The following is a 22,345-nucleotide window of genomic DNA, read 5'->3' on the forward strand; positions in this document are numbered from 1 at the left end:
AGCCACAACTACTGAGCCTGCGCGTCTGGAGCCTGTGCTCCGCAACGAGAGGCCGCGACAGTGAGAGACCCGGGCACCGCGATGAAGAGTGGCCCCCGCTCGCCGCAACTGGAGAAAGCCCACGTACAGAAACGAAGACCCAACACAGCCAAAAATAAATAAATAAATTTATTAAAAAAAAAAAAAACTACGAATGAAGGGTGGCTTTTTTCTATAAATCATGTGAGATAATTGGCTATCCACTGAAGGAAAAATAATTTTAGATTGAACCTCCCGGCCCTCCTGGCCCATCACATCAAACACAGAGGGTACAAATAGTTAAACATTTGGGAGAAAAAAGTTAAAATACTTTAAAGGATTTTAAACTATATCTTTAATAATATTGGGGTGGAGAAAGCCTTCCTAAACAAGATACAAAATCCAGAAGCCATAAAAAACTGAGAGATTTGTTCTCACAAAATTTAAAATTTCTGTTAAAAGAAATGCTATAATAAAAGTTGAAAGAAAACAGAAAGTGTAGGAGGAAAAAATGTTGCATCAAATGAATATCCAGAATATATACAGAATTCTGACAACAATAACTTAAACTGACAGAGGATATGACCAGGCAATTCACAGAAAAATGCAAATCAAAGAAGAAGAAGAAGGAGGAGGAGGAAGAGAAAAGAAAGAGAAAAAAGAAAAGGTGCTCAAACTCAATAGTAATCAAGAAAAGCAAATTAAATGAGATGTATTTGCCCATCAGATTGTTCAACATTTAAAAGATTGCTTAAAGCCACAGTTTTTGCTATGTAATGCTTGAGTTGCAATAAGTTTCTAAATGGTTTATAATTTCCAGTACGATTTGTCTTTAATGCAGGTGTTATTTAGAAATATTTTTAAACTTCCAGATGTACAGGGCTTTTAAAATATTTTAGTATAAGTAATTCATGAATTCTTCAAAATCAAAATGTATAAAAAGGTGCAGAAAAATGAAAGAAAAGGCTCCCCTTCCAGCCCGGTCTCCTTATCATCGCGGCCCCTCTCACAGGCGTTCATCACTGTTAGTTTCCTCCATACCCTTCCAGAGATAGTTTGTGCATATACGAACAAGCATTAATATATTCTTTTCCTCATCATTTTTCCTACAAAAGGTGGCATATTATGTATTATTCTGCATCTTGCTTTTCTTCTTAAGAATATATTGGAAATGAGAGCTATGTTGATGACGATTATACATTAGATTTTTTTTTAGTTATTGAGAAATATACCTAGAGCATATAAGACATATTTGTAATGTTTAGAGTGAATCTTTATGATATTCCCATGCAGTGAGGAACTAGAACACAGCTGGTAGCTGCAAAGCCCCTCCCTGATTACATCATCCACCCTTTTCCCTCAAGGTAAACAGTCTCCTGGGTTTGGGGTTAATCATTCCCTTGCTTTTCTTTATGGTTTTGCAACCTTTGTATGGGTCCATAAACAATGGGGCTTAAGTTTTCTTCTGCTTTGAACTTTGACAAATGGAATCACAATGTTTTCTTCTATGACTTGCTGTTTTCTAAAAATCAACACTAGCTTGTTTATGTGTATGGTTGTGGTTAATTTTTTATCATTGCTGCAAAGCATTCCTGTATGAATGTAACACTAGTTTTTATGAACTTTTGGATTGTCCCCAGTTTGAGGTTATTATGTTGCTATGAAAGTTCTTGTGTGTCTCCTGGTTTAGGGCAACAATTCTCACAGTGTGGTCCATGAACCCCTAGGGGTCCCAGGGACTTTATCAAGGAGTCACTGAAGTTAGAGCTATTTTCTTCTATCATAATACTAAGATGTAATATGCCCTTTTCACTCTGTGGACATTCTCACTTATGGTACAAAAGCAGTGGTGAGTAAAACTGTAGCCACCTTAACACATATCAAGTCAATGTTTCCAATCTATACTTGGAGTCATTTTTTGCCAACCTGGTAAGTGTGTAATTGTGTCTTGTTTTAATTGGCATATCCCTGATCACTAGTAAGACTGAATTCCTTATAGACCATTTGGATTTCCTTTTTTATAAAATATCAATTCAAATATTTTCCCCATTTTTAATTGGATGATTTGTCTTTTTCATGTCAATGTTCTTTAAGTCAGTTGTATATGTCACAAATACAACAGATTTTCTCTACTTTTTGTATGTTGTCTTTTTCGCTCTTTTAATGGTGTCTTTCATTGAAAAGAAGTTTTTAAAAAAAAAAAATGGTCATGAAGAACCTAGGGGCAAGACGGGAATAAAGACGCAGACCTACTAGAGAATGGACTTGAGGATACGGGGAGGGGGAAGGGTAAGCTGGGACGAAGTGAGAGAGTAGCATGGGCATATATACACTACCAAATGTAAAATAGACAGCTAGTGGGAAGCAGCCGCATAGCACAGGGAGATCAGCTGGTGCCTTGTGACCACCTAGAGAGGAGGGATAGGGAGGGTGGGAGGGAGGGAGATGCAAGAGGGAAGACATATGGGAATATATGTATATGTATAACAGATTCACTTTGTTGTAAAGCAGAAACTAACACACCACTGTAAAGCAATTATACTCCAATAAAGGTGTTAAAAAAAAGAAAAGAAGTTTTTAATTTTAATATGGTCAAATTCATCACTCTTTTCCTTTCTTTTGAGCTTTTGTATGACTGCTGACTACAATATTAATTCAATGGTAAGATGAAATTGTAATGGCAGGCATGCTTATCTTGTTTCCGATTTCAGAGAGAGTGTTCAACATTTCACCACTAAATTTTTTTCAGCTGTTTCCCTTTTTAAAAAAATTTGATTATAGTTAAAAGAATTAGTTAAATTATTTTACCTTTAACTTTTTTGTGTGTGTGTGGTACGCAGGCCTCTCACTGCTGTGGCCTCTCCCGTTGCGGAGCACAGGCTCCGGACGCGCAGGCTCAGCGGCCATGGCTCACGGGCCCAGCCGCTCCGCGGCATGTGGGATCTTCCCGGACCGGGGCACGAACCCGCGTTCCCTGCATCGGCAGGCGGACTCTCAACCACTGCGCCACCAGGGAAACTTTGATTGTAGTTTTTAACATTTTGCTGTAGATTTTGTGTGTGTGTGTGTGTGTGTGTGTGTGTGGTATGCGGACCTCCCTCTGTCGTGGCCTCTCCCGTTGCGGAGCACAGGCTCCGGACGCGCAGGCTCAGCCGCCATGGCCCACGGGCCCAGCCGCTCCGCGGCATGTGGGATCCTCCCAGACCGGGGCGCGAACCCGGTTCCCCTGCATCGGCAGGCGGACGCGCAACCACTGCGCCACCAGGGAAGCCCCTGTAGATTTTTTTCATAGATACCCTTAATCAGGTCAGGGAAGTCCTGCTAGTGCTAACTTTGCTCATAAATGAATGTTGATCTTCTGAAACACCTTTCTGCATCTATTGAGATGATAGTGAGATTTTTGCTTTAATTTGTAAATGGTAAGGATTACATTATTTGAGTTTCTGTTGTTAAACCAACCTCTCATTTCTGAGATAAACTCAATTGGTAATGATATGTTATTTTTTTATATACATAGCTAATATTATATACCTCACTAATATTTTATGATTTTACATCTGTGTTTGTGAGTAATATTGACCTATACATTTCCTTTCTTCTTATGCTGTCTCTGTAGAGTTTTGGTATTAGATTGATGCTATTATAAAAGATACATTTAAAATCTCATACTTTAAATGCTTGCGCTGGTAAGTAGAAAATGCATTCAGGAGGGTTCCCTCTTCTTCTATACTCTGGAATCATTTATGTACATTTAGAATTATTTATTCCTTGAAATATTAGTAAAATTCAACAGTGAAGCCATATAGGCCCTGGATTTTTCTCACAATTAGATGCTTTTATTACTTCTGTTTCTATTTCTTTAATGGGAATAGGACTATTCAGATATTTTCTTGTCTCCTGAGTCTGTGATAAGTGATATTTTTCTGGTAATTTGTCCATTTTATTTAAAGCTTCACATCTATTGGCCTAAAGTTGTTCATAATATCTTCTTACTATTGTTTTAATGTCTACAATATCTGTAATTATGTACCTTTTTTATTTCTGGAATTATCTGTACCTTCTCAATTTTTTTTGATTTTTTATTGAAGTATAATTGATTTACAATGTGTTAATTACAACACAACAAAGTGACTCACTTATACACATATATACATTCTTTTTTTAAAAAATTTATTTTGGGCTGGGTCTTCGTTGCTGCGAGTGGGCTTTCTCTAGTTGCGGCGAGGGGGGCTACTCCTTGTTGCGGTGTGCGGGCTTCTCATTGCGGTGGCTTCTCTTGTTGCGGAGCACAGGCTCTAGGCGCGCGGGCTTCAGTAGTTGCGGCTCGTGGGCTCAGTAGTTGTGGCTCACGGGCTCTAGAGCACAGGCTCAGTAGCTGTGGCGCACGGGCTTAGTTGCTCCGTGCCATGTGGGATCTTCCCGGACCAGGACTCGAACCCGTGTCCCCTGCATTGGCAGGCAGATTCTTAACCACTGTACCACCAGGGAAGCCCTATACATTCTTTTTCATATTCTTTTCCATTATGGTTTATCACAGGATATTAAATATAGTTCCTTGTGCTATATAGTAGGACCATGTTGTTTGTGCATTCTATATATAATAGTTTGCATCTGCTAATCCCAAACTCTCAATCCATCCCTCTCTCACCATCCCCCTCCCCCTTGGCAACCACAAGTCTATTCTCTGTCCCTGATTCTGTTTCTGTTTCATCGATAGGTTCATTTGTGTCATATTTTAGATTCCACATAAAAGTGATAGCATATGGTATTTGTCTTTCTCTTTCTGACTTACTTCACTTAGTATGATAACCTCTAGTTGTAATACCTTACCAATTTTCTTGATCATATTTGCCAGAGTTGGTGAATTTTATTATTCTTTTCAAAGTCCCAAATTTTGAATTGTTGAGCAATGGGAAATTGGACTGCAAATCCACAAGTGTTGATTTGTGATTTTACAGAGATTTTTTTCACTGCTCTGCTTGGCTCTAGAGCAACTATTCCTGGGGCCTGAGGGTATCACCGTTTTGGGCTCCAGCTTCAAGGAGGGAAAGTATCCTTTTAGTCTCCACATGCTGGGCGTTCCCTGGGCTAGACTTCTGTCAAAGCTGAAGCTGTCGAAACTAAAGCTCAATTTCACCTAAATCTGCCAGAGCCACTGGGGACAATAGCAGCCTCAGGGTTCTGCCTGCGTCTCTGGATTCCTGCCCTCACTTAGCCTTCAGCCCAATGAAGTCTTACCCTTACCAGCTGTATGATGATTTTAAGAAGTTTTTAAAAACATTTTCTTCAGCATTACTACTGCTTTCAACAGGAATATTGGTCCGGATATTTAACCTGTTTTACTATCAGATAAGCAAATTCAGTAATGCTCTTTGTTATAAACAATATGAAACATCATTTTGGATCTGCTTTAATGCCTTATGCCTTGATTCTATTGACATACTATTGAGATTCTATTAAATTCTGTTGATGTCTGATATTACTGCTACTACTTCTGCTTTTGTTTTATCATTTGCATGGCAAATTTTTTTCCATACCTTTATTTTCAATTATTTCATGCTGTTTCCTTTTAAGTATATCTTTTATAATAGCAAAAGCTGGATTTCTTTCCTTATTGCCAAATGTATAAATCTATGACTTTGTTTTCCTTCCATATATTCATAAATATTGAGATGAGTGATATACTTGGACTTATTTTTACCACGTTATTCAGCATTTTTATTTAGAAAAATCCACCCCCCCCCCAACTCCACCTATGCTTGGAATAATCAGGGTTTTTTTGTTCCATTTGATGTTTTGCTTTAATGGTATGGGAGTGATATATCATATTTCTTTTATTCTATTAGTTACCTTTAAATGTATAACTCATACTTTAATTTTTCTATTATCCAGTGTTGGTCTACATCCTGTTCTCTAAAAAAGAGAAAAGAGAATCTTAGTTCAATTCGCTTAGAGAATCTTAGCTCTTGGATTTTAGTTCCAGATTATATTAATTGTTTGAAAAATAACCCCTGCTTATTTAGATGTAACAATAAATGTTATTGGTTAATTTGGTCATCATTCTCTCTAACAGTTGACGCCTGTTGACTTTATGTTCCCTTGTATATCTGAAAATGTCTTTATTTCATGCTCTTATTTGTATTATGCTTTGATTAAGTGTAAAATTCTAGGTTGGTAAAAATGTTTCTCAGATGATAAATCCAAAGAGTTTATTGCTTGGGAGCTAGAACCTCTACCAATAGCTTAGTGAACACACAGGAATGGACCGAAGACCCCACCCACTCACCACCAGCCCTGCCATGAAGTCATCTGTTTTCTGCTTTGTCAGATGAAGGGGAGCCAAGGCTGGCTGTTGGGACTGGAGGCTGACAGCCCTTTTGCTTCTCACAGGAAGGGGAACAGCCAGAAATGGCTTCTCAGAGGATATGACCACTTTAGGAAAATAGAAAATGCATGGAGGCCTTGGAATTCTGGGACCATTGGTGGTGGAAAGTGCGAAAGAAACCCATTACGTGTCTGAAAGCTGGGAAGGAAGCCTAGCACTACAGTGTTTTTAGCGGATTGCAACACATCAGTAGATCATGCATGAAATTAAATTTACTGTGTACTTCCTACTTCCTACTAACAAGAACATTATCCTACATAACCACAACAGAAGCATCAAAGTCAGGAAGTTAATGTTACTTCCATCTAATACTCAGATCCTATTTAATTTTCAGCTATGGTCCCAATAATTACAAGCCAGTTATTTTATAGAATGTCTCTCAGTTTTATCTTGTCTGATGTTTTCTTATGATTAGATTCAGGTTATACATTTCTGGCAAGAGAATCACAGAAGTGATTACATGTTCTTCCCTTTGCATCTTATCAGGTGATGCATGACTGATTTATCTCATTACAGATGATTATTTTGATCACTTAAGATGGTGTCTGCCAGGCTTCTCCACTACAGTTCTTCTTCCCTTGTAATTAAGTATTTTGCACAGAGAGAAGTATTTGAAACTATATAAATATACCATACCCTATCTAATTTCCAACTTACTACTTTTATCAGTATGAATTCATGATTTCCTTTTTTCATTCAATAGCTTATAATCCATTACTATTATTTTAATGCTCAGAATGTTCCAGATTTGGCTAGTGAGAGTCCCTTCAAGCTGACTTCTGTGTCCTTTGATATGATTTTATCTTTCCTTGATAAGTTCTTTGCTTTCTGGCACAAGATGTTCCAGGCCTTGTACTTTGTCTTGTACTTTGGTCCCAGCCCTAGAATCAACTATTTCTCCAAGAAGCCTTGAGTTGTTGTTGTTGTTTTTAGTGGAAAATGGTATTTAGAATCCAAGATCTAGGCATAAAGCACTTATTGCTATCACGTTACTCCTGCTCCCAAACCCTCAGCGGACAGAGCTACTTCCCTCCCTGTTTATTCTGTATTTACGTAGATCTGTTGAAAACCATGAACACGTGCCAATATCCCTTTCTCCGATCCACCACCAGAGTTCATTCTTGCTTTCTCCCTTTCCATGCATGTAACACCCTTCTCCACTAGTGAGAAACATGGCTCAGGTTATTCCTAATATACTTATTTGATTAATCTCTCAGCATGTAGTCAAAGCCCCAACACTCTCTCTCGCATATATGCCCTCCTCATCCTACTCAGGCTCTGAGACTGTAATGGGCTGGCCCCTGTGTGGACGTCTTCATCTCCCCACCACTGGCTGCCTCCATGGCAGGTGACCCCCTCACCCTACTTGGACTCCCACCTGATGACAGATCTCCCTCCTGTATAGATGCCCTCCTCACTGCACTCACACTCTAACAGCCCAGGTTGAGCTGCTTGCATGTGTTGCTCGCACGTGTAGAGGCCTTCTTCATTCTTTTATTTGGCCGCACAGCATGTAGCATCTTAGTTCCCCGACCAGGGATCGAACCCGCATCCCTGCCTTGGAAGCGCGGAATCTAAACCTCTGGACTGCCAGGGAAGTCCCGCCTTCTTCATTCTGATAGGGTTCTGATTCTCCATGTGGGACACACACACACACCCATACACACACTGGCTCTGACAAGCCATGCTGAGCCACCTACCTGTGGATGCCCTCCTCATGCTGACACCCCATGTCAAGCTGTCCCCCCTTACAGGCTCCCACCTCACTCACTCCAGCTGACAACCCACACGTCTTCTTTCCTGTGAGGACCCCTTTTTCTTCCTCCAACCCCACACCAGGCTCCCGACCCCCATGGACACTCTCCTCATCCAGCTTGGGCTCTAACATCCCACAGCGGGCTGCCCTCCATGTGGCTGCCCTCCTCATCCTGCTCAGGCTCTGACGTTCAAGCTGGGCCACTCCTATGCATGGCCTCCCTCCTTTCACTTGAGCTCTGACACCCAGAACGCTCAGCCCCCAGCATGAATGCCTACCTTGCTCTGCTCCACATAATGGCTTAAGGACTGAATTATTCAAGGAGGGAAGGGAAAAGGAGAGCTCCAGAAATATTAACTATACCCAGAGACATCTTTTCATGAAATGTTTTAGTAACACAATGCAATATATCAGTGTACTGGGTCATGCTGTGAAATACATTCTTACCGTGGGTGTCAAGAAAGGTTTGAAGGCCACTGACCTAGAAAGATTCTAGAACGATGGTACAGTAGCACCCCATTTAGTACATCGTTGTTCTCTGGACTGCTAGCTCAGGAGAGACCCTGTCACCTGTGTGAGCACCCTATCAAAAAGGACACTGCTTCCAGGCAAGAGATGTGACTTCGGTGGGCTAATGGGAGTCACAGACCCGGGTTCTAGCTCTGCTTCAACCCTTCACCAGACAAGCAATCCAGTTACCTTATACATTAAATATGCAGATGATATGGAACGTACTTCTCTCCCAAAGTATAAAATTAGGTAGCACATGAAAAGTGCTTTGAAAACTACAATAATTATCACAATAACTGGCATTTAAGGAATGCATCAGTCCTTTACACACAATATAATTTTGAATCTTTAACTGTGACATTCACATCTAATAGATGAAGTAGCTGAAGTCAGTATTTGAACCCAGGTCTGTCCATTAGGCTCCACCCTCAATCATTAAATGGTACTTTTAAAACGCTGCATGAAGGTAAAAGTTACTGCATTAGAGACAAAGGAACATCTATGTTCTGTTACAGAGTTTGAATTATATGGAGAATGAATTTTTTTTACCATTCCCCTTAAATATAATTCTTGCAAGTTCTGAGTCCTGTAGGGTCTCCCCTTTTTCTATGTAAATATAGCCAAAATGCAAGAATTTGAGACAAAAAGGGGCAACTCAAAGGCCAACGGTGGCACCTGATGCAGAGCCCCTGGGTGGCACAGTCATTTCCTTAGCTCTAAGATGGCAGCCAAGGTAAGGCCCTTGAATGAAGTGGGTGATGGATAAATATGTTGAAGAATGAATAAATGAGAGCCCGGCTAGGTCTGCAACTCTGGCAGCCGGCTGGGGTGGGGACGTGGCCTGAGCAGTGGCCCTCAGCCCCAAGGTGGGGGACTGTCAAGAGGAGGGCAGACCTCAGGGCAGAGTCAACCTGGCATTTTCTGGGACTGGCCATGGATGTGTGCGGGACTAAGTCTCTGCTGAGGGGCCTGGAGAGCTTGCCCAGAGCTGCTTCTGGGCAGTTGGACGGGGCCAAGCAGAGTTAGAGACCAGGTGTGGGTGGGCATGAGCAAAGTGTTCTTCACAAGACCATTAAAGTCCACCTCGAATGTTCTATTTTTCAAAGCCAAATAGCAGCATTCTTCCTCCTGTCCCAAAGCGAAAATTCTCAGAGCGGCAGTGACTGTATTGGTCGAGGATGTGGTGGGTGGGACAGGGAACAGACTGAGCCACAGGGGAACAGAAGCAGCAGAAGGAAAGTATGCATCTTCCACCCCTAAGCACAATGCTACCCCTGTAGACACATCAGCCACAGAGACCAGAAACCTCACCAAGCCATCACTGGTCCCCTGTGCCTCTCTCCTCAGCAGAGGAAGACCTGTGCATGGGAGGAGGGGCTCTTTATCTTTGCCAGGGATAGCACTAAGGTGGACAAGAGCAGGTGCAGACAGTACAGGAGCCCAAATTCTAGCCCAACAGCAGTTTTTATTCCCTAGGAACAAAGATATGTGGGGAAGAAACTCCAAAAGGAAACAGCATGAATGACCAAATGCCACTAGGGTGGTGTGGCTCAGGAGTTAGACGGATGGCACGCTCCACAGTGGACCTGGTCATACCCTAGTTTTTTTTTTTTTTTTTTTTTGCGGTACGCGGGCCTCTCACTGCTGTGGCCTCACCTGTTGCGGAGCACAGGCTCCGGACGCGCAGGCTCAGCGGCCGTGGCTCACTGGGCTCAGCCGCTCCGCGGCATGTGGGATCCTCCCGGACCGGGGCACGAACCCGCGTCCCCTGCACCGGCAGGCGGACTCCCAACCACTGCGCCACCAGGGAAGCCCCCCCTAGTTTCTTAAATTAACATTTTCCCCATCCCCAAGTACCCATTACAGAGGTGGAGGGTGGGGCAGCGAGGGAAAGGGAAAGCTTCCCTACTCTACACGAGGGAGATGAATATACCTGTACGCTCCGAGACGCCTCTCAGGGACACCAAAACCTCCCTCTCAAGAATGGAGGTTAAAAAAAAAAAAAAGAATGGAGGTAGACAGATAATGAGAGGGGCTTGGGTATCACAGACAACCTGAAAGTAGTGCCACAGGGGCCCTTAGTGGCTGACAGAATGTGTGCTCCGAGAGGACTGCGAGGGAAGCAACAGCTGGCCAAGGCAGCTGAGTTTTACGGGGAGATGGTCAATCTTGACAAAGTGGGTCCAGCACTGCTATTTCTACTCACTTCAAAGGAGCCTGATGCTGCGGAATCAGGGGCCATTATCCTTTTGCCAGAGGATTCACCTGTATCCCTTTCTCTGGCAAAATCCTACCCTCTGCAAGCCTGGTTCTCTAGAGAACAGACTGGCAAGGAACAAGGAAAAACCCTGTCCTACTCTCACACCTCCCGTGACATGACAGCTTCTACCGCAGCACAGACTCCCAAGAACAAGGTCCTTTGGTGTGGGCGAGGTCATCCAGTCCTTGATCACCCCTGAGGATCACCAAGGAGCTCATTCCTGTGCCACAGGGTGGTCTCTGGGGCTGGGTCCCGAGTCCAGATCAGAGCGAGGTCTCCTGAACGATGAAGGTGGGGCTGATGCCCTGGCGGGCTGGGCCTTCCTCAGGCGCATCCATGGCCTCCTCGTCTCTGCTGCCCCTCAGCATACCGTTGTTCATCTTCTCCGGAAACACAGCGGTGTCCACAGACAGATCCTGGGGAACACAGAGCAAAGGGTGGGGGGAGCGGGGAGTGAACGTAAGGCAAAGGGGAGGTGGAGGAACCTCCCCTTTCTCTTGCAGGAAAGGTGACCCTGCTTTGATCCTGGCTACAAAGGAGACCCGCGAGGAGCACGCCCGGGCATGAGCACGGGGCTGGGAGGAGACAAAAGGCCAGCAGCTGTGGCCTCTCGGGGCCGAGACCCTGCTGTCCGTCAAGCCCCCGCTCCCCCGTGGGAAGGAGCCAGGCAGCTGCTGCGGGACAGTCCAGCTCAGGCCAGTCATCAGAGAAAGGGGGGCTGGGAGGAGAAAGAAAAGGGAGGCACAGGAACCCAGGAGGCCCGGCAGCAGCCTGAGAGGGAAGGGAGGGGCGATCTGACAACAGAGGTGCTACCTGGCTGTGGGTTTTGCAGTGAAGTCGCTTCTGACGGGACACGGGCAGGAGGGCAACGAGTTTCGGCAACACTGGGTAAATGGTCCGAGGGTTCAGGGTCCGGCCCCGCATTCCGCCTGAAGACAAAGCGCTCCTGAGGCTCCTCCCGTGTAACCAGGGCACACCCACGGCCCCCTGCTCTCCCCCTGCTCTCAGGACTCCAAACCCCTAGTCCCCGCCCACCTCCTCGAGCTCCACCAAGAAGCGTGACTGTTCCAGGCACCCAGGAGCCCAGGATTTCCTGAGCTCCAGACTCCAGACCCCTGAGCGCCCTCCCTCGGCCGGTCCTTGTTTCCCTGTGCCCCCGTGCCACACCCCCTCACCACTGAGCAGACTGACAGCCAGGCCCACCACAATGACCGTGGTGGAGTTGTGAGCGCTGTACCATAAATACGACAGGGAATAGAGCCGCTGTAGCCCTGTGGGTCTGGGGAGAGCAGAGGGTGAGGACAATTAGCAATTCAGTGACAGGCATCCCTCAGGCACCTGGCTCCACCCTCCTACACGGTCCTAGAATCCTGGGACCCAACACCCGACACCTGGCCCAAGTCCTCTGGTGGCCACCCCTGAGCAAGGCCCCTGGAAAACCCCTCAGAAATGAGGTGTTCTCCAGGAGGAGAAGGAGAGTGAGCTCCGACTCACCTGGAGACAGTAGTCGAGGGCATCAGTGTGGCCACGGTGACGGCAGTCAGATTGCTGGGCAGGGACAAGCCGGGCCCATCAGGGGGGGTGGGCGCCCTGCCAGAGCCCATGCTGGCCACTGTGCTCCCAACGCCGATCCAGAAGGCCATGATCAGTCCAGCCAGCAGGCCCACGATGGCGCCCTGCCCAGAGACATGGCACACTCTCCTGTCTCAGTGCCAGCCCCACCAAGCCCTCATGTAAGTTCCCAGCAGTCACGGTGAGAGCCCTGCCAAGCCGTTCCCCAGGTCCACCCCCGCACACGACCGTGGAGCCAGATGGGTCACTCACAGGAGGATTGGCACAAGGAAAGAACATCCCAAGGCAGAAGAGTCCGAGCAGCGGGCCCCCAACCATACCAAAGATGCTGATTGCTGCCTGCGGAGGACAGGGTTGAGAAAAAAAGCACACCCAGCCTCAGAGATCCCCAGCCTCACCAACGTGGCACCGCTACCACCACTGCCTCAGAGCCCCGCCTGTCAGATCTGTCTGTCTGTTCTACCTGGAATCATCAGAACGCAGGATTTCAGAGGGCAGAAATGGTTAAGGGAATGTGCTCGGGGTTCTCCTGAGGCTGATCCTTAGATATCTCTCAGCCAACAATGACCCTGGGGCTTCTGGCTACTTGAGAATCTTTCACAGCTAAAGGTAGCTCATCAAAGGGGAATTTCTGACACCTGCCCCCTATGCCATTCCTTTCACAATAGCTGTCTTCTTCAATTTCTGGTTTCAATCACCTCCTTTTCTCCCTTAAAAATTGCTTTCTTCCCTCCATAGTCATTACCTGCAGCACAGGTCCCATCTGGGAGGAAATATAGGCCATTCCCAGACAAAGGAGCCCATACCCAAAGGCTGGGGAAAAAGAAAGGAGGAAACAAGCAGATGTGAGTTAACACAATAAAAGTGGGAAAAGCAGAGCAAAGCTCCTTCCCCAGCCAAACTACTACCCCTGTGTCCCTGGAAACAGGGCATATTACCTCAGGCCCCACCTCCAGGTCCCTCCCACCCCGTCCTCACTCTTATGTGACTCAGAGACCTCCCCAGGAAATTCCCCGACACGTAAACAAGGTTGGTGCTTCATTGGGCAAGTACTAAGCCCAGGCTAAAACTGGTGCTTCAAAGCAGATGGACAACAGTTCTTAGGGTGTGTCTTAGAAAGAACATGGCTGAAGGGATGAGGAAGCATAATCCCACCGATGATTCTGGAAAGCATGGTGGCCCGGACTTCAGAGAAATGAGGGAACCAGGGTCGAATCAAGTCTTCCATTGTAACAGTTGCCAGTGAATTAAAAGCAGAGGATATGGTGCTGAAAGAAGAAAGAGAAAGACAAGTCCAGAAGCTGAGAAACTCAAAACAAGGGACCCCACTGACGGACTAGCACCCTGAAGGCAGGAGAGGACGTGTGCAGCCCAAACACCATCCTGACAGTTGGCAGATGAGGAAGAGGCCTGGGAGGCAGGGACACCTGGCCTTCTCTGAGTGGGGTACAGGTTTGGTTCAAGTAGATCAATTCCTGGTATCATAAAAGAAGAAGAATCCTTCACCAAAAAGGGGCCTCTCCCAAGAGAGGATACGCTCTGTGCCACACAGATGAGCTGCCCCTTGTCATTCACACATGAATGAACACGATGAGAGACTTAGAGGGACCCCCGCTCCACCCATCACCTTGTACCAAGGAGGGGTCAGCTGTGTCAAACCTGATGGAAAAGGTCAGAGTGTACCTTAGAGAGCCACTGAAGAGGCAGGCAACAAAGAGCCCAGGCAGGCCTGGCAGGCCTCTCAGGAGATCCATCACAAAGTACAGGACGAACTGCAGGTGGAGCAGAAGTGCACAGCTCTCCTCAGAGAAGCCCATCCCCAGGGCACGCCGCCTTTCCCCAGGGCACGCCGCCCTTCCCCTGCGTAGGTCAGGAAGTGTCTGGAGACTGCGTGCTTTAGGAAGTGGGCCAGGCACTGAGGGCAACCCCACAGTAAGTGGAGAGAAAGCAGGCTCTGGAGAGAGAAGGACGCCGCCCACACCCCAGCTCTGCCTTGGCGAGTGGTGTGACTTGAGCATGCTGGCCACTCTGTTGTGCGTCCTTTTCTCCTCTGTAAAATGAGGCTGTCGGGAGGGTTAGATGAGACCAGGCGTGTGACGGCTCCCCACAGAGCGCTGAGTCAGTGAGGGTAGGTCCCCGCCCCAGTAGGGTGGGCACTGTGATTAGCTGGGGGCTGGGATCCTCACATGCTGGATTGTAGATTTCCAGAACAGGAAGGACTTTCCATCCATTTCCCACCCAGGGTGGGAGTCCCTCCTGCAGCCACCCAGACACTCCCCTTGGGGGGTCCAGGAGCGGGGGCAGGGAGGCCTTCTCACCTGGTCAGGGGCTGCTTGAGTCTGCTGGGTGCTCATGGGATACTCCTGGTAGTAGGCGAACATGACCAGGCCAATGAGGCAGCCCATGCAGAGGACCACCTGCTGGCAAGGGAAGACGGCGTAGCAGGAGCTGCAAAAGAGGCCAGTGCCAAGCAGGGAGACGGTGCTAGCAGGCACGTCCCCAAGCCCCAGAAAGCAGCTCCACGTCCTGCCCAATGGGTGCGCGTGCGCTCCGGCACCCTGTCCCATCCCAACTGCCTCAGTGGAGCCGGGGCCCACTCTTCCCCCAGCCTGTGCTCCCCGGTCTTCCTGGCCCTGCACTCACAGCACCGCAGCCTTCTCCGTGCGGGAACTGAGGTAGCGCTGCACCTGAGCCTGGTTCACTCCATACAGGGAGAGCATCATGAAGACACCCCCGAAGGCCAGCGTCCAGAAAGTGTGCCGCACAAAAGGGTCCGGATCCAGCCTGCCAGAGACACCAACGTGTCACTGTTGCCCCAGAGACTCAGCCTTCCCCGCCCTCCTACAACAGGGGGCAGGGCAGAGAGGTGGCTGCCAGGGCGAAGCGGGACTCAAGACAGGGCAGCAGGTTGGGTGGGGAGGGGGTGGCTTCATCGCTCCAACCATAGCCTCATCTCAGGTGCTGAAAACATCCTGACACTCAAACACTGGCCAGAACGCTGTGCTCACCCTCCATCTCCGCAGTGCCAGCCTCCCACTGGCCTCGGTGCTGCGCTTCAACTCCCACAGCTTGCCCTCTGCTTACTACAGCCCTAAGCGCAGGCTCTAGATGGGCTCAGCTGTCAGGCACTACAGACCCCAGCCGGGGAAGGGGTGTACTTACTCGATTCCAGAGATAAGGCCATGCTGGGAAGCCACATCCCACACGTGCCCCAAACCGCCCACCTTGGCCGACCCCACAATGATAACCACCAGCTGCCCTAGGAACATAACCAGTGTCTGGAACACATCTGTCCAGATGACTGCCTTCAGTCCACCCTGCAGGGAAAAGACGGCACACCTGCCACAGATGTCTACGAAACCATACCACCAGCGAGGGCACCAGACAGCAGCCAGCAGTGTACAGCTGCTGAGATCCTGCTGACGTCACTCCCAGCCCACCCCCACCTCCATCCCCCACCCCCCACCAGAAGCCCATCCCATTTCCTACATCTCATTTCACAGCACCCTAGAAGGTCATGCCCTCTCCTCACCTATATTCTTATCTCATCTACCACCCACTTATTGATCTTATCCCATCTTTTCCCTTTCCTCCCATCTCCCTCCCAATTTCACCTCTTCTCCTCCCTCCCCTAAGCCTCACTGCACTTACCAGAGCAGTGTAGACCGTACAGACAATGCCTAGGGTCAGCACTGACAGCCAGAGATCAAAGCCAGTCACTGTAAACAGATAAAAGCCACATTCCTGTCTCCCGAGGAGGGTTTCCCAGCAGAGAAGCCAGAGAAGCCAGAGAAGCCTTGGTAAGATATGAAGCACTTAGTCATTAAGGATGCTATAAATCATTTACCACAATGGAAAAAAAAAGTTTGCAAAGCTCCACCAAAAGGTGTTGATTAACCAATTCAGATGGGGCATGGTAATGTTTGATTAGCTTTCCACCTCTAGCAGAGACCAGCCAAGGGCCCAGGCAGTGAAATAATACCCTGGTCAAGGTTGGATTCTTTTCTGCGCACTCTCCTCTACCTGCCCCTCCCAAAGGTTTCTCCCAGCCTGCTGTGGCTGGGAGTCAGGGGCTGTGACTCCTCACCTGCGTTGAGGGCCAATGACGGTGCGTAGAGGACAACCCCCATGTAGATTACCTGTCGGGTATGGAAAAGAGAATGTGAGGGGAAGAGGAGATGAGGGTGGGCAGAGAGAGGAGGAAAGATGGACCTCAGCTCCAATATCACAATGGCCTCCCTTCACCTAGGCTCGCCTCCCTCTCCCTTCTTCCAAAGTTTGGCTTGCTGCCACCACAGTATCTGTGCCGGAACTGGAAGGAATGGGAAGCAGGATGCCTCTGGGGGCTAGCAGGAATTTCAGTCTTGCTAGTCTGAGAGCAAGGAAGACTCCAGCTGCCTCAGCAAGCCTGAGTCCAGTTCCCCCTACCACGCATCAGGCTCAATCTCTATCCTCATTCCACTTACCATCTGAAAGATGAAGGTCACGGTCCCACAAACTCGCACAGCTTTATTGAACCGCAGCTCCAGGTACTAGGTAGGAGTAGATATTTTTTTTTTTAAAAAAAGCTAATTCTCTCCACTCCACCCCCAACAATTCACACACAACTTCCCTCAAGAAACCTAGAAGCAGAGGAAATATCCAACTCGTATCCACTCTGGGCCCCACTCAGCACAGCACCCTTCTTCTCCCCCAACTCCCACCCCGCCCAGCTTCAACCAGAGAGAACTTATAAACACAAAATGCGTTCCCTGTCCCTCTCATTAGGCAAAGGAGACCCAGGGGCCCAGATCCCTATGTGGCCTCTTCCTCCCCTCCACCCTGACCCTGGGGGTCCTATGTGCTCCTCCCTCCCTACCTCATAGGCACTGGTGAGATGCAGGCGGTAGAAGACTGGGATGAAGACATGCGCTGGGATCAGCAGCCCCAGGAAATAGGAGCAGCCCAGGAACCAATACTGGGTCCCAAATCGGTAGATCTCGGATGGCACGCCCAGGATGGCCACGGCTGACTGGAAGGTGGCCAGCAAGGACAGCGCCACAGGGAAGCAGCCCATTTTGCGGTCCGCCAACAGCAGCTGGCCGATGGTATGTCGCCCCCAGCCACGATAGGCATGGTAGAGCCCGATGGCGAGGGAGAGAACCAGCAGCAGGACAAAGACCACATAGTCCACCAGGGAGAAGGTGGACGTGAGCATGTTGGTGTCTGAGGCTGGGGGGAGGGAAGCGGAGGTGGTCACCGCCACACTCATAGCCTCTCTGCGGCTGTGACCTGCAGCCACTTGCTGCTCCTGGGCTCTGGGCTGCCCCTCGGCTGGGCAGTGGCAGGCAAGTGGCTACAAGCTGACTCCCAGCCACCGTCTCACTGTCCTCCTCTACCACCAGTTGACATCGTCCAGGTGAGCTGCAAAGAAATCGGCTCTTAGTCAGGCCTATCCTGCCTTCATGGCCACCCACCCTTGGGCCTGTGCATCCCACACCCACCAGATTTGGGCCAGCCAGCTCCGTGGCAGCTCTTGAAGGTCTGGAGGTACTGATATGGGTTTGGTAGGGCAGAGAGGGGAAGGAGGAAGCAGCAGACTGAGACGGCCAGGAGACAACTACTTGGCCAAGTCCTTTTTGGGTGTACACAGCTGTGAAACTTAAGAACCTTCTTAGGTCTCCACCCTAGCAGTGAAAGAAAAATCAACTCTAGCCCATGTTTCTTCTCAGAATTCTCTGCCCCCACCTGCAGGCACAGACCCAGTCACTACAATGTACTAAGCCAGCAGAGCCCAGCCTGGCGCCACAAGCCAGCCGGGAGGAAGAAACAGAGACGAATGACAGCATGGCCTCCTCCACTCTCCCAGCCTCAGTACCCGCACCCCCGTGACCCTCAGTGTCACCATCCGAACAGCAGCCCTTCTCAACACTGATCACCAGGGAGGCCACCTCCATGGCAGCGCCAAATTCCATTTCAGGCAACCCCAGGCCAACCACTCTGTTCTCCCAACACTACTAAATAAGGCCGACCACCCAGCTCTCAGTTCCTCCACCTATGACACCACAGTCAGTAGGAGATCCAGGAAGAGTGGTGCGATTCAAAAGTGAGACGGCAACATGCTGGAGCCAGGGGTTCAGAGTTACAATTGCAGGGGCACTTTGGAAACAAGCAAACCAGCCGGGGAGCTGCGGGCAAGAGAAACAGTCAGGGAAAGTGGTCCTATCCCACGGGCGCAGACACCTACCTCAAGAAGCAATCCCTGTTCTGAATCAAAGCTGCCTGGAGAAGCTGTGTGTCTGGAGCTGGGCAGAGGCTGAGGATCTGGTCTATAAGTGGCTGAGGTGAGATGAGGAACTGGGGGTAGAGGGAAGCTCAGCAGCTATTTGTTCTGGACCCTTCAGGGAACCAATCGCTGTGGACCAAATGGCCCTATCACCCTACAGCCCCCAAACTCCAGCTCGGCCCTAGAGGCTCCAGAATGGGGAGCAGGGAGCTCATATTCAATAGCATTCTTAGATGGATTAGGCTTTCACTGTAAGTCACACTTGGCACTGTGTGCAAGGGGGAACTGGAAAAGAGTTGCTGAGAGATGGGAAAGTTACTTTTCTAACTCCTGCACAAGAAATACTAATTGTCAAAGAATATACCTACATTATCCTCAGAACAAGGACAAGATCACAGTATGTCAAAACTTAAAGGAACCTTAAGAGATCACTATTACAACCCCCTCATTCACCAACAAACACACTGAGGCCCGTAAATTTAGATAACCTAATATGATGTTAGTTAACATTTTTTGATCACCTGTTACATAATCCAGCAGTGTGTTACGTACTTTATAAACGTTAACAATAATAGATAAGTAACCATACCTATCACTTTCAAAACACCATGTCTCAGGTTATGCACTTTATATGAACACTCTCTAGTTCCCTAGGGTTATACAGCACGATATAAAACAAGGGAGAAAAAACAATGCTGTCAGTAGGTATGACAGGTAGTTCACCAGGAGCCCCTCCTTCACTACTCCCAGAACCAGGGCTGGAGCAGAGTGTTAACTGTTGTCAGCCACTCCTGAAGCAAAGATTAGATTTCAACTAATCTTTTTTTTTTTTTTTTTTTTTGTGGTACGCGGGCCTCTCACTGCTGTGGCCTCTCCCGTCGCGGAGCACAGGCTCCGGACGCACAGGCCCAGCGGCCATGGCTCACAGGCCCAGCCGCTCCGTGGCACACGGGATCCTCCCGGACCGGGGCACGAACCCGCGTCCCCTGCATCGGCAGGCGGACTCTCAACCACTGCGCCACCAGGGAAGCCCTCACTAATCTTAAGAGAGATTAATATAAACTATGTCTTTTGTCCTTGCCCACTAGGAGAAAGATCAGCCTAGCTGTCTTCCGGCTCTCCTACACTGTGTTCTTGGACAGATGTTGCCTGGCTGGCAAGATATGACCTCATGCAAACCAGTCCTGAACTCTGAACCTCCTGGAGCCAATGAAGAGAGGAAATCAGAGTTGGCAACTCTTGAATCACATGTTCTACTGAGTCACAAATGTTAGTCCCCAGAGCAATGTTCCCAACAGGCCACTCGGGTTTAACCTAAAGAGGCCCTGGGCCTTCGTGCATTGCAACATCTTGAGTTTTCTCACTCCTCTTGGGCAAGTTTTTATTACTGTGAAAGAGGTGACGGGAACTACCAGAGAGTAAGAGGAGAAAACATGTCTGCTGTGTGCACATAACACCGTGTAGAAGTAAAGCGTTAATGATACAGCTAGGCAGGTAGTTGGAGAAAGGAAAAAAGGTCCAAGTATAGACAGGAAAACAGATGTACAGAAATGGAGACCCTCTACTGCTGGGGTAAACTGGCAGGGTTCCTGTGGATTCTATTTGCATGAGATGCAGAGAACTCTCGTGGATGGCTGAAGAAAGAGCCAGGCAAGACAGGAAAAACCTGACCCAGTAACAAAGGCTTCATTAGACATGATTCTAAGAACAGGATAGTGGCCTTCTAAAACTGCTATAGTGGGGACTTCCCTGGCAGTCCAGTGGTAAGACTCTGTGCTTCCAGTGCAGGGGGCATGGGTTGGATCCCAGGTGGGGGAACTAAGATTCCACGTGCTGTGCGGCGTGGCCAAACAACCACAACCACAACAACAGCAACAACTGTACACTGATCTAAACCCCATGGATTTGCATCTGAGGGGAGTCAAAAGTAAGAGATAACTTGTTTCACTAAAACTCTAACACACAGGGCACAAATAGCGGGCTGTGGGACTCTTTTAAAAAGTCCAAGATACACACAGACAAGAAAGAGAATCATCCTTCACCACCCTAACTCCACTCTCACTTTGGTCACAAAGTGAATTGCTTTGACTCCTACAAAAGGCAAAGGTGCCACTGAAGGATAAACCTTCCCAAAAAGATGCCTTCAAAATCCGTCTTTGTGGACTTCCCTGGTGGTGCAGTGGTTAAGAATCCGCCTGCCAATGCAGGGGACGCGGGTTCGAGTCCTAGGCCAGGAAGATCCCACATGCCACGGAGCCACGAAGCCCGTGCACCACAACTACTGAGCCTGTGCTCTAGGGCCCGCGAGCCACAACTACCGAGCCCACGCGCCACAACTACTGAAGCCCGTGTGCCTAGAGCCCGTGCTCCGCAATAAGAGAAGTCACTGCAATGAGAAGCCCCTGCTCTCCGCAACTAGAGAAAGCCCACGCGCAGCAACAGAGACCCAATGCAGCCAAAAATAAATAAAATAAAATAAATTAATTTTTTAAAAAAGATTGCATAGCTCCCAGGGAAATTACTAAAAAAAAAAAAAAAAAAAAAAAAAAAAATCTGTCTTTGTGCCTAGAATTCCTCAAGCTCTGAAAGGCTTTAGGGGCCCTCATTAAAACGCTAGTAACTACTAATGCCTTAGAAAATGTGCCAGCCCTCTGAAGGTAAATCCTTTCAGGAGATTCCAGACACCTGGGGGTAGGTGGAAGGGAAGCCAGGCTACTGAAGACGAGCTTTGGTTAGCTTTTATGAGCTTTTGCTAACCCTAACCAAAGCCAACACTCAGTCCCTCCCGGCACGGGGCTCGCTTGGCGCCCTTCCGTCAGGGCGCCGGGCCACCACGAGACAGCGCTCGTCTTTCCCTTACCTCCGTGGCCCAGCCAAGGCTAAGACGGTCCCGTGGTTCTTCCCGAAATCTGCATCGCTCCCTTTTTCTGGGAAGGCAACGAAATGAGGAGTTAGGGAAGCATCTATCCCGCCCCTACCTCCTCGCCAGAACACAGGACGCCGCGTGGTTTCAGGACTGAGCTGAAGGGGATAGGGTGCTCCGGCTCGTCTCTTTCCGACAGGGCTTTGCCCTTCGCCCTTCGCTCCTCCATCACCCTTACCCTCGTTATTTCCTGGCTTCTCTCCTTCCCTCCACACGCGAGGTGGCAGGATCACTACCACCTCGTCGCCGGCACCTCCGATCTTCCCGGGCCCCAACTCTAGGGGCCGGCCCATTCCGCCCCTCACCTCTCTGCTCCTCCCCTCCCCTCCTCGTCCTTTCCCACCCTGACGCCACTCTCCCGAGCCTCTGTGTTCCGGCCCACCCACTGTCGGCCCGCCCCAGTCCGGCCCACCTGCCGGGTCTCCACACGTGGGTCCGGCCGCCGCCGGAGAGCCGGCCCCGCAGCGCCAAACCAGTGACAGCGGGGTCCCGCCCCCTGCCCGCCCACGCCGCCGCGCCGCCATGTTTACTGAGGGCAAATGGATTAACCCCTGCCGCTGTGGATACGCGATCCCGGCTCCAAGCGCAAGGAACGCGGGGCTGAGGAAGCAGTGGCGGGGAGGCCTTCGCTTAAGGGGGAAAAGGAGAAGCAGGTG

General features: G+C 48.8%; 1 protein-coding gene across 15 annotated transcripts; it reads right to left on the reverse strand.

Moving 5' to 3' along the window:
- Window positions 1-10,098: 10,098 nt before the first annotated feature.
- LOC102976226 (sodium-dependent multivitamin transporter) lies at window positions 10,099-22,157 on the reverse strand. 15 transcript variants are annotated; one of them, XM_028496733.2, is made up of 19 exons: window positions 22,102-22,152; window positions 21,627-21,693; window positions 18,728-18,837; window positions 17,985-18,167; window positions 17,360-17,904; window positions 16,968-17,033; window positions 16,589-16,640; window positions 16,153-16,220; window positions 15,664-15,818; window positions 15,145-15,285; window positions 14,820-14,949; window positions 14,185-14,564; window positions 13,657-13,769; window positions 13,247-13,314; window positions 12,754-12,840; window positions 12,424-12,605; window positions 12,105-12,208; window positions 11,743-11,858; window positions 10,099-11,345 (listed from the first exon to the last, which is right to left on the reverse strand). In XM_028496733.2, the coding sequence occupies exons 5-19, from the start codon at window positions 17,750-17,752 to the stop codon at window positions 11,193-11,195; spliced, it is 2,208 nt and encodes a 735-aa protein (XP_028352534.1). In that variant the 5' UTR covers window positions 17,753-17,904; window positions 17,985-18,167; window positions 18,728-18,837; window positions 21,627-21,693; window positions 22,102-22,152; the 3' UTR covers window positions 10,099-11,192. The 15 variants fall into 15 exon arrangements, 14 of the variants coding, with proteins under 14 accessions (XP_028352534.1, XP_028352531.1, XP_054945060.1 ...); XM_028496730.2 differs by having other exon boundaries at window positions 18,728-18,895; XM_055089085.1 differs by lacking the exon at window positions 22,102-22,152 and adding an exon at window positions 21,868-22,013 and having other exon boundaries at window positions 18,728-18,819.
- Window positions 22,158-22,345: the final 188 nt, after the last annotated feature.

Source organism: Physeter macrocephalus, chromosome 12 (assembly GCF_002837175.3).
Source record: "Physeter macrocephalus isolate SW-GA chromosome 12, ASM283717v5, whole genome shotgun sequence".
NCBI classification, from domain to species: domain Eukaryota; kingdom Metazoa; phylum Chordata; class Mammalia; order Artiodactyla; family Physeteridae; genus Physeter; species Physeter macrocephalus.

What these genes read in the sequence shown, in the direction of transcription:
- LOC102976226 (XM_028496735.2), bottom strand. Translation starts at nt 17,752, where the DNA reads ATGAGTGTGGCGGTGACCACCTCCGCTTCCCTCCCCCCAGCCTCAGAC. An exon ending in ATCTCACCAGTGCCTATGAG is followed by an intron (nt 17,034 to 17,359) that starts GTAGGGAGGGAG and finishes ACTCCTACCTAG; the next exon opens with TACCTGGAGCTGCGGTTCAA. An exon ending in CCCTCGACTACTGTCTCCAG is followed by an intron (nt 12,209 to 12,423) that starts GTGAGTCGGAGC and finishes TGCTCTCCCCAG; the next exon opens with ACCCACAGGGCTACAGCGGC.